The following is a 10,645-nucleotide window of genomic DNA, read 5'->3' on the forward strand; positions in this document are numbered from 1 at the left end:
CTTCTTGTATCAGGATCACAGTAGCTGTGACTGCCCACAGACATGGGGACCACCCAGCACTTATGTTGTCGAGTTGTTTGGAAAAGTAGCCCACTGGCCTTTTCCAGCTTCCCAGACATTGGGTCAGGACTCCTAGTGCTAGGTGCAACCTTTTATGTACAAACAGCTGAAAATCTTTAGACAGATCAGGTAACCCTAATGCTGGAGCAGTTGTCAGTGCTTCCTTTAATTTTAGGAAGGCTTTTTTCTGTGGTTTGCCCCCGGTGAATGGTTGCATCTTCTGAGTTTCATACAGTGGTTTCGCAATCAATCCATAGTCCATGATCCACAAGCGACAGCATCCTGCCATCCCGAGGAAGACTCGCAGCTCATGTAAATTCTGGGGCTCTAGAATAGCACAAATAGCTTGGACATGGTTAGTACCTAGTTTTTGTTGCCCTTGTGATATTTAAATCTCAATGGTTACCTTTATACAGGTTGCTTTTTCTTCTGTAGCTATTAGTATATCATCAGCATACTGCAACAATAATTGGTCTCTTGGTACTTGCCCATTTTCAGTCCAAATCTCCAGATCCTTTGCCAGTTAGTTTCCAAATAGGGTTGGCAAGTTCTTTTCATTTCCAGGTGAGCTGGGTCTTTCTTCCATTCCCTGAGTTTTTCCACTCAAAGACAGTTTCCTACTTTCTTTGTCAAAGGGTATGCAGAGAAATGCATCTTTTAAATCAATTACAGTAAACCACTTACATATCCCCTTTATGGATGTTAGCAATGTGTGAGAATTTGTTACCACTGGATAAATGTCCTTTTTATTTATTGCTCTCAAATCTTGCACTAACCTATATTTACCTATTTGGTTTCTTTACTGGAAATATTGGTGGATTAAATTCCATTGTATATTTGTGGTGAATTCTTGAACCTGTTCCACAGGTTCAGCTAGTTATATTCTCCTAACACCATGGCTTTGGCAGCATTTCCCTGCTGGAACTGATTGTCCTGGTGAAACAATTCTGGACAATCTCTCTTCCAATGTCCCATCCCCTTACAATATGCACATTGATTCAGGCTTAACCCCTGGGTAACTGGTCTCCTACCCCGACCACTCCTGTTATGTCCCCTGAAATTTGGGTTCCCTTTCCCTTGTATTACTGCCAAAAGATTCTGCTGCTCCTTTTTACTAACTTCTCTTTTGTGATTGTTATATACCTTCCAGGTAACCTCAAGTAGCTTATCCAAATTCCTTAATTTCTCTCTTTCTAATATTTGCAATTTTCTACTAATGTCGTCCTGTGATTGGCCCAAGAATATGAGAGCGAGTTGAACATTTGCTTGCTTTGTATCCATTTGGAGGTCTGTATATTTCCTTGCTACCTCCTTCAGCCTCTCCAAAAACGCAGTGGGAGATTCCTTCTTTTCTTGTCGAACCTCATAGAGTTTGGACCAATTTATAGTTTTGGGCACAGTGTTCTGAACTCTTATTTGGATCCACTCTTGATATTTCCGTAATTTTCTCATATCGCACAATAAATTAGGGTCCCAATTTAGATCCTCAATTGGGAAATTCACATCTAAACTCCCTGTTACTTGTCCATTTCTAATATCTTATCTTGCCCTCTCTTTGGCTGCCTTAAGTACCATTTCTTTTTCAGTAGAATCCATCAGAGTATCTAATATTACTTGTATGTCATCCCAGTCAGAATTTTGAGCTTTTATAACCATTTTTACTATGTGTGCCACTTTAGCAGGATTTTCTCTATAAGTTCCGGCTGACTGTTTCCAAATTACTAAGTCTGCCGGGGAAAAAGGCACTTTTACAAATACTGGCCCTTCCACTCCGACACCTTTTCACAAGGGGGCAATCACAGTCTGGTTTTGTTTGCTTATGCCATCTCTATGCACAACTGGGGCAAGCTTTGACCGACTCCGGGTTCTATGGGCTATTGGGGTCACTGATTCATTACCATTGCTATCTTTTTCACTCGCATACCTCTTTCTCCTTCCTATCAATGTTAGGTTTTGCTCATCTTACAAGGAACAGGGATCAGGTGATGATGGGAGAGGAGAATAAAGAGGGAAAGGTGTACTAGACGAGACAGGTTCAGGACTAGGTGGGTGAGGAGCAGGTAGTGGGATAGGGACAGATGAAACAAGTGAGATAAGGTTAGGTTGTCTTGCTCCTATTGGAGCTACTTGTAAATCAATATCTGTATAATTTTCCCTACTCAAGCTTTCTCTTAACACCAAGTGTTCTAAACAACGTCCCTCAAAAACCCCACCCTTTGCAGATGTTTTAACCACTAATAATCCATATTCATCCTGCCATTCTGGCTTTCTCCATAAGTAGAAAAAGAGATCAACATATGGGACTTCATCCCATTTTCCTTCTTGTTTACAAAACGACATTAACTGCAAAATAGTATTATATTGCAGAGTACCGTATTTTGGCCATTTTTCACTGTTCTCCAAGGCATATTCTGGCCACCATGAATTACAATAATCAATCAACTTAGTTTTACGTAATTCTTCCCCAAAGTTACCTTGTTTCCAATGTGCTAATAAGCACCCCAAAGGAGAATTTTGCAGGATAGGGGTGTTACTGCCCAAAATCCCTTAAAGTTTCTCCATTTAAAAAATACCACAAATGCCGAACCCGCAACGCTTTCGCGATTGTCTTACGGAACGGTGCCTAGGCTTACACCAACAGGAATTCCGTTAGCCCAACCAAGCATAGCTTTCGCTGTGTCTTATTGGCAGGCACCCAAAACCAAACCAAAGTAAAAAGTACCTTACCTTTCTCCCGGGGATGTTGTGAGTGGTGGGAGCTGTCGCGGCCGATACACTCCCCGAGAATCCCTCGGTGCTGGCTGGAGCGTGATCGAGTCACGAACTTGCTCAGCAGCACTCACCACGGTCCCATCTGGGGGTCGCCAAAATGTTAGTGCTCAAAAGCACATTATCACGGGGATTATATGCGGTGTTTTTTATTAAGAGCTCTGCGTGTCAGGGGTATATTCAACCCAAATCTGACTCTGACCATACATCCAAAATGATCATGTTTTATACTCTATCGTTATAAAACTTATATTGTTCTATTGTATACATAGATTTAGCCCCCCTCTGAATTTCCAACATAGTTTCTCATTATTCTTCTTATGGTTATATAATAATTATATTTAATTACTAAACAATCATCACATCTAACAATTATACAATTTATCATACTGCTTACACAGGTACAGTTGACCTGGGAAAGCACAAAGCCTAACATTTTAGATTCTATCTTTAACTTTTTCCAGGGCTTCACTATCAACATGACAGCCCAAAGTGTCACAATGATCTCCACAGTTCCATGAGGCCTGGCGGTGTCATAATGGAACCTTGGTTTGATGGGGCCTCTCAGTGATACAGTGATCCCTACATTCCATGAGGCCCCACAGTGTCACTCTCTTCCCTCAGTCTCACAGGGCCCTACAGTGTGACAATGTTCCCTTGGTGTCACCGGGCCCCACAGTGTCATAATGGTCCCTTGGTCTCACAGGACCCCACAGTGTCACAATGCTCCCTTGGTGTAACAGGGCCCCACAGTGTCACAATGGTCCCTTGGTTCCATGGGCCCTGTGCTGCTGCATTGCCCCCTCCCCTTCTCAGGCCACCCTGCCAGCTAAGAAATGCTCCTTGGGCCTCGGCCTTGGCCAACAGCCCCTGGGCTCAGTTCCTCTGCAGCTCATTACAAACACTGTCTGCTCCAGGCACTGCTGCTGCCCAACCAGCTCCTGGTTTCTGTAGCAGCAGCCCTGGGAGCTGTTTTTGTTCCCTCAGTGGTACAATATCCCTGTTCTCACACTGCCAAAGAAAGCTGTTGGTGCCAAGTGAGGCCAGGATGAACCATTGCTGGGACTGAAGCCCCTCTCTTGGGGCCCTGCACACAGCACTCCAAAAGGAGCCCTTGGAGCTCTCCTGGGCCAGCGACTCCCTCTGAGTGGGGCCTCCCCCAGCTGGGAACTCTCCTGTTTGCTGCACTCAGGGATCCTGAACAACCACAGAGCCTGGGCCAATCTCCCCACTCCTCCAGGCTCAACCCTTTGCCTTTTGCTGGGGAGATGCCAAAGGATCCACAGGGAGCATTCCAGTCCACAGGGGAATTGCTCACAGGTGCCTTGCACTGACTCTTTGTGTCTGTGTGCACACAGGAGTGCCTGTGCTGGGGAAATGTGGCAGAAATGCTGCTCTCTGAGGGGTTTGAGTGCCTTGGATAGCTGAGTCAGTTGGGCCATGTAAGGAAGGTTAAGTCACAAGGTCTAAGCGAAGTTAAATATTTCTAAGAGTTGTTCTTTAGTGAAGTTGTTACTTTTAATAAAAGGTATTAGGTAAGATAAATACTTAGGTGTTAGGTGTTATTCCTCCTTCAAATTAGTAAGCCATAGGTTATAAGATAGATCAAATACTGTTAAGTGCTGTTCTTTTAAGGTATCCGTTAGGGTTAAGGTATAAGGTAAGTCCTATTAAGTTTGAGCTCTGTTAAGCTTTTAGGCCGTATTACTTTTATCCTTAGCCTCACTGTCCTTGTGTCACACACACACACACACACACACACACAGGGACAGTTCTCAGTTCATTTCTGGTTTGATTGCCTGGATTATGTTTGGTTTTGTTGTTGCTTTGTTTCCTCGGTGTGCCTGAAGTGTCCAGTCAGGAGCAGAGTGATTCTTGCCAAGGAACTTTGTGCTGCTGTCCCTTGATATTAGATCTGTTTTTTGCTGATCCCTTGCTGGGGATTTTTTCAGCGCTCTGAAGCCCTCGTTGGTAGCAGGGTGAAGGAGCCCTGGTCCAGGCTCTGGCCCTGGGGGACACGGGGGGTCCCTGTCCCCTGTGCCACTCTCAGGGCCCCGGCCCCCTGGCCCTGTGTCAGGCTCTGGGGTCGATCTCATGGAACATCCTCTGGGGGAGGCTGCGGGGCCAGGGGCTGGGGGACCCGGGGGGACAGAGGACCCCGCTGTGCACGAGCAGGGTTGGACTGCTCTGGGGGGAACTGGGGGGGGGGGGGGCAGGGCAGAGTGACCTCCCCAGTGACCTCACACAGCCCCCATGATGTCACACAGCTCCTGTGATGTTACACAACCCCTGAGATGTCACACTGCCCTTGTGATGTCATACTGCCACTGTGATGTCACGCTATCCCTGTGATGTCACACTTCCACCTGTAATTTCACACAACCTCCTGTGATATCACACAGCCCCTGTGATGTCACAACATCTGTGTGTTGTTACACTGCTACCCATGATGTCACACTGCTCCTCTGATGTCACATACTCTCCTTGTGATATCACAGGCCACCTGTGATGTCACACAGCCCTCTGGGATGTCACAGGCTACTTGTGATTTCATACAACCTCCTGTGATGTCCCCAACCACTCTGTTATGTAACACAGCATCTATATGAAGTCATTCAGCTGCTGTGTGATGTCACAGAGCAGCTTTGTGATTTCACAGTGACCCTGTGATGTCACAGCCTTCTCTATAAAATTAAACAGCTGCTCTGTGATTTTTATACTCTATATCACAACCCATATTGTGATGTCACAGAGCCACCTTCCATGATGTCACAGCTAGCTCTGTGATGTCACAGCCCCCTCAGAGTTGTCACACAGCCCCTTGCTGACATCCCGGCTGCTCTGTGCCTCTATGACACAGCCACAGAGGTGCCGCTGTTACACAGCCCCCTCTGGGACATGCCACAGCCCCTGCCAGTGCTGAGCCCCTGTCAGCTCTGTCTGTGCCCTGCTGGTGTCCCTGAGGGGCCCTGGCAGTGCCCCAGCCCTGCTGGGCTGTGCACAGGAGCTGCTCCTGGCCAGAGCTGTCTCTCTGCAGCGCTGCCCTTGCCAGGAGCAGCGTCTGGGCCAGAAGCCCAGCCCAGCTCAGCAGCACAGACACAGCACAGGGACTTTAATGACCCTCTGGGGCTTTGGTGCTGTTTGCATCAGACCCAGTCCCTCTGAGTGTGCTCAAAAATTTCTGAAGAATTCAAAAAGTGATTGAAACACTGAAATTTCTCATAATATAAATAGTTTCATCTGAGGGACAGGACTGAGAAAGTCTCCCCAGGTTCCAGGTAAAGGAGAGCACTGGTAGCAGTGATGGCAGCTGGGGACAAGCAAAGGAAAGGTGACTCTGATGATGAGCAAAACTGTGCCTCTGTCCCTGCAGGCTGTCGGCATCCCCTGGCTGCCCCACCTGGCTGGGCCCTTCCTTTGCTGACAGCTCTGCCTCCTGCCTGCCCCTGCCTGCCCACACAAAGCCTTGGGCTGCTCCAGGCTCCTGCTGGGGATGTGCTGCACCACAGCCCTGCCCTGGCAAGGAAATTCCTTTCTCTTGGTGTCCAGTCTGGGCCTCCCCAGCTGCCCTTGGTGCTATTATGTCTTCTTCAGGCTCATTCCCACTATGAAAAAAAAGCTCCAGCCTCTCTGAAACCACCCTTCCATCCCTCCCAGGCTACTCCTATTCTACCCTCAGTCTCCACACCACTGAGCCCAGAGCCATCAGCCTCTACCAGCTGGTTTTGTGATGAGGCCTCCAAACCCCATCCTGGGAGATTTTTGTGTCTTCTCCAAGGTCTGAGAAAATGGAAAAATAGTGATCAAAGTTATTTTCTCCAGAATCTTGCAATGACAGAACAGGGGCCAATATCTTTAAACTGAATGAGGGTGGATTTATATATCTTAGAAGGAGGAAATAATTTACAAGTATGAGGGTGGCTCGAAACTGCAGCTGATTTTCCAGAGAAGTGGATTCCCCATCACAGGAATTGTCCAAGATCAGGAACTTTGTGGAGCCTGAGCCAGTGAAACCCTCTCATCCCCAGGGACAGAATTCCTGTAGTGTGGGTTCTTCGATGTGCTGGGTGCCCTCACAACGCTTCTGGCCAGAATGTCTGCTGAGGGCAGCCAGGCTGCTGCAGGGGCAGTGACCTCACAGCCATCACCATGGCAGCCCTGTCCCCTGGGCCTGTCTCTGCCCTCTCCTCTGCCCCTGCCTTGGCTCTGCTGCCATGAAGAGTTTTGTTATTAATATCTTGTCCCCAAGGTGCTGAGGCCAATGGCTTCCCAGTCAGGCTCCTGGAGCAGAAGTGGCTTTTCAGAGCCCAGCCAGGAATGAGCCCTGAGGCAGCAGCTCTGCAGTGGTGGCCACCAGGCCGGGCTGCCAAGGGAGGCTTCTGGCCATGGCCTGAAAGCAGCTGCCAAGGTGCCTTTGGTGCCTCAGGCTCTCCCTGGCACAGCTCCCAGCACGGCACTCTGCCCTTGTGCCTGAGCCCTTCCCTGTGCTGGGGCTGGCCTGGGGCTTTTCCTGCAGCGGGACCTGCCCTGCTCATGGCCCAGGAAAGGCAGTTCCTGCTGGAGCAGGAGGCTCTGCCTGCAATGGGCTCCAACAACTCCAGCAAGGCCCTGTTGACTTCAAAACTGCTTCCTAGAGCATTATATTCTAATAATTGTTATAGCTCCTGAACTGTGGAGTAAATGAATGTAGTTAAGTTCTTTCTTCTAATCATGACTAGAATCAATTAGAGGAATATTTATATAAATCTATTGGATATCCCATCATTAATTCTGAGGGACAAATTGGGTTAAAGTTGAATTCCACCTCTCCAATCCTTTACACCTTTGACAAATCCCAGGATTCAGGAATGGGATTCCCCAATTTCCTGCTTTCGCTAAAACCGCACTGCCCTCACTGCCCTCCCGCCTCCCATGGAAAGCACAAAAGGCAAAGATCCCAGGCTGGGATAAGAACAATTTATTGGGAACAGCAACAAGATAAGGAAGAAACAGAAGAGAAACAATATTGCTAACAGAAGGGATAAATAAAACGGTTTATGGGGAAAACGACAACACAGCTGCCTGGCTCTTCCCAGCAACATATATCTCCCACCTGGAAAGGACACCCTTCTCCTCAGGGAGAGAGTCCCTTTCCTGCCCCTGGCAGTGACCTGAGGTGGGAGTGAATGTAATGACATGCCAATGGCCAGACCCTCATGTTCATCAGTTCCACACCATGTCATTGACAGGGGAAGGAATAGGGACAGGTGTCTTGCCAGCATGGATCACAGGGAACATGGATCACCCAATCTCTTCCCAACATGGTTTTCTCATGGGGGATGAAGCTCCTCCTGCAGCTGGGCATTTCCAGCTTCCCTTACTGGTGCCTGCATTGGTGCCTGGTGAAGTCAGAGCTGCTAGTGAACCTCTTCCCACATGTGGCGCACTGGTAGGGCCTGTCCTCTGTGTGGATGTGTAGGTGGGTGACAAGGTGGGAGTTTTGCTTTAAGCCCTTCCCGCAGTTGGGGCAGCGGAAGGGCCTCTCATCTGTGTGAATCCGCTCATGCAGGAGGAGATTGGAGCTGGTCTGAAACCTCTTCCCACAGGTGGGGCACTCGTAGGGCCTTCTCCCCAGTGTGGATGCGCCGGTGCCTGATGAGGTTGGAGTTGTGCTTGAAGCCCTTCCCACACTCAGGGCAGCGGAAGGGCTTCTCCTCTGTGTGAATCCACTGGTGCTGGAGGAGATTGAAGCTGGTGTGAAACCTCTTCTGACACTCAGGACACTCGTAGGGCCTCTCCCCAGTGTGGATGTGTTGGTGCCTGATGAGGGCGGATCTGTAGCTGCAGCCCTTCCCACACTCCTCACACTTGTGGGGCCATTCCCCAGTGTGGATCATGTGATGACGGATCAGGGTGCTGCTCTGCCTGAAGCTCTTCCCACACTCCAAGCCCTTGTAGGGCTTCTCCCTATGAAGCTGCACATGGACCACCAGCTCCGAGCTCTGGCTGAAGCTCTGCCCACCTTCCTGGCTCAGGCTGGGTCTTTCCTACTCAGAGCACCCCGGGCTGGGTTTGGAGCCCCTCTTCCTGTGGAATCTCTGGAGATTTTCCTCCCTGTTGGATTCCTGTGCCCTGGAGTGACTCATAACAGCCTCTTCCACGAGGTTCTGCTGTGGGGATTTGTCCTCCCTGGTCTCAATCCTCATCTTTTTGTCTGGGGGCAGAAGGACAAGGAAAGGATGGGATTTGCCTCCATGCCAGAGGGAAGGGGAAGGAGATCCCCCCAGTGCATCCCCGGCAGGACAGCGTTGGCAGCAGGGGTGTCCTGCAGCCAGGGGCCATGCTGGGCTGGGAGATGGAGCAGGAGAGAGGGGGAAAGGGGCACTGACTTCCTCCTCACCTGCCTGGGTATCCCGGGGCATCTTCCTCTTCCTTGCAGCCTCCTTCTCCATTTGACAAAGGTTTCGGGATGGGAAATCCTGTTTTGGGAGAATAACAAGGGATGAGCACATTTAGCTTTGTTCTGGTTTGAAGGCAAACCTGGGGGAGGGTCTAAGCCAGAATTACAATTTAATAAGAAAATGAAGATCAAGGCAATGATACAGAAACACTGCCTTAAACTGACAGAATCAGGATATAACCTGATACCCTGTTGGTCAGGGTGGTTGCAGCTGTCCCAGTAAATGGTGGCTGCAGTCCTGTTGGAGTGATGAAGTTGATTCTGTCGAAGCAGTGATCCTTCAAAAGGGTCTGGTCTTCCGCTGGAGGTCCCATGGTGGTTCTGGAGCTTTTGTCCTCTGGGAATCCAGTAGGCAAGCTGTGCCTGGTGTTGCAAGCCTCAGCTTATATCCAGGTAGGAATGCTTGGATCCTCCCCCTGGGCCGAGCATCCCACAATGGGATGATAGAATTTTATCAGTCCTGCAGTGACACTCAATGGAAATTAGCACAAGATATCTCCCATGGAGGGCATTATCGGGGGTGAGTCATGGAAGAGATAAAGAACATTGCCCCACCTGTTTATAGCAGTTGATGAAGATGGGGATTGAAAACATGCATTTGGTTACATCTTGCATTGCATCCTGAAACAGTGGGGTAATCTCTGATCAGGCGTGGAACACCACCCCCCTTACCAAAACTGGCTCAGGTGTAAAACCCCCACCCTGGGAAGGCCACAGACGCAGGGGACAATGTCACACTTGCCCTGTCTCTGTCTCTGTCTCTGTCTCTGTCTCTCTCTTGCCCGCCCCCCTTTTCTCTTTCACAGACTGGGGGGCTTTGCCAAATCTAAGATTATTTTGTCTTTTTGTCCCTATCAACCTTGTTAACACCTACACAGAGCTTTACCTTCCTCTTCAAAATCTGAATTCGGCCAAATTTCTACTTTCCTGCTATCAGAACTGGCCAGCAGCTGAGCTGGAGCTGTGCAGGACTAATGGAACAAAAGCCGCAAATTTGCTTCTTTTGTCAGTTTATTATAGTTTGGGGGGTTTTGCATTTCCATCAAAAGTGTCTTGTGGGAAAAGCAAATTCAAGTCATTTTTTGGAGGGTAAGTTTGATTTCTGACTAGAAACAACTTTACTTTCTCCAGTGCCCAGAGGATGCTCAAGGGGTCTCTGAGCCTCTCATACTGGGAGATGCTTGGGAGGAGCTGGAGGGAGTTGTCCCTGTCCCTGTCACTCCAGGCCATTCCCCAGGGGTTGTCCCTGTCCCTGTCACTCCAGGCCATTCTCCAGGGGTTGTCCCTGTCCCTGTCACCCCAGGCCATTCCCCAGGGGGTCTCCATCATTCTCACCCAAGGGAATGCCTGGGGGGTCTCCCTCCCTCTCACCCCTGT

General features: G+C 49.1%; 1 protein-coding gene across 1 annotated transcript; it reads right to left on the minus strand.

The window, feature by feature from the left end:
• Positions 1 to 8,185: 8,185 nt before the first annotated feature.
• LOC131569316 (zinc finger protein ZFP2-like) lies at positions 8,186 to 9,582 on the minus strand. The gene is made up of 3 exons (XM_058821520.1): positions 9,457 to 9,582; positions 8,675 to 8,855; positions 8,186 to 8,460 (listed from the first exon to the last, which is right to left on the minus strand). Exons 1-3 carry the CDS (start codon positions 9,580 to 9,582, stop codon positions 8,186 to 8,188), a joined length of 582 nt encoding a protein of 193 aa, XP_058677503.1.
• Between the last annotated feature and the right edge of the window lie 1,063 nt (positions 9,583 to 10,645).

Source organism: Ammospiza caudacuta, chromosome 30, assembly GCF_027887145.1.
Source record: "Ammospiza caudacuta isolate bAmmCau1 chromosome 30, bAmmCau1.pri, whole genome shotgun sequence".
Lineage (NCBI taxonomy): Eukaryota > Metazoa > Chordata > Aves > Passeriformes > Passerellidae > Ammospiza > Ammospiza caudacuta.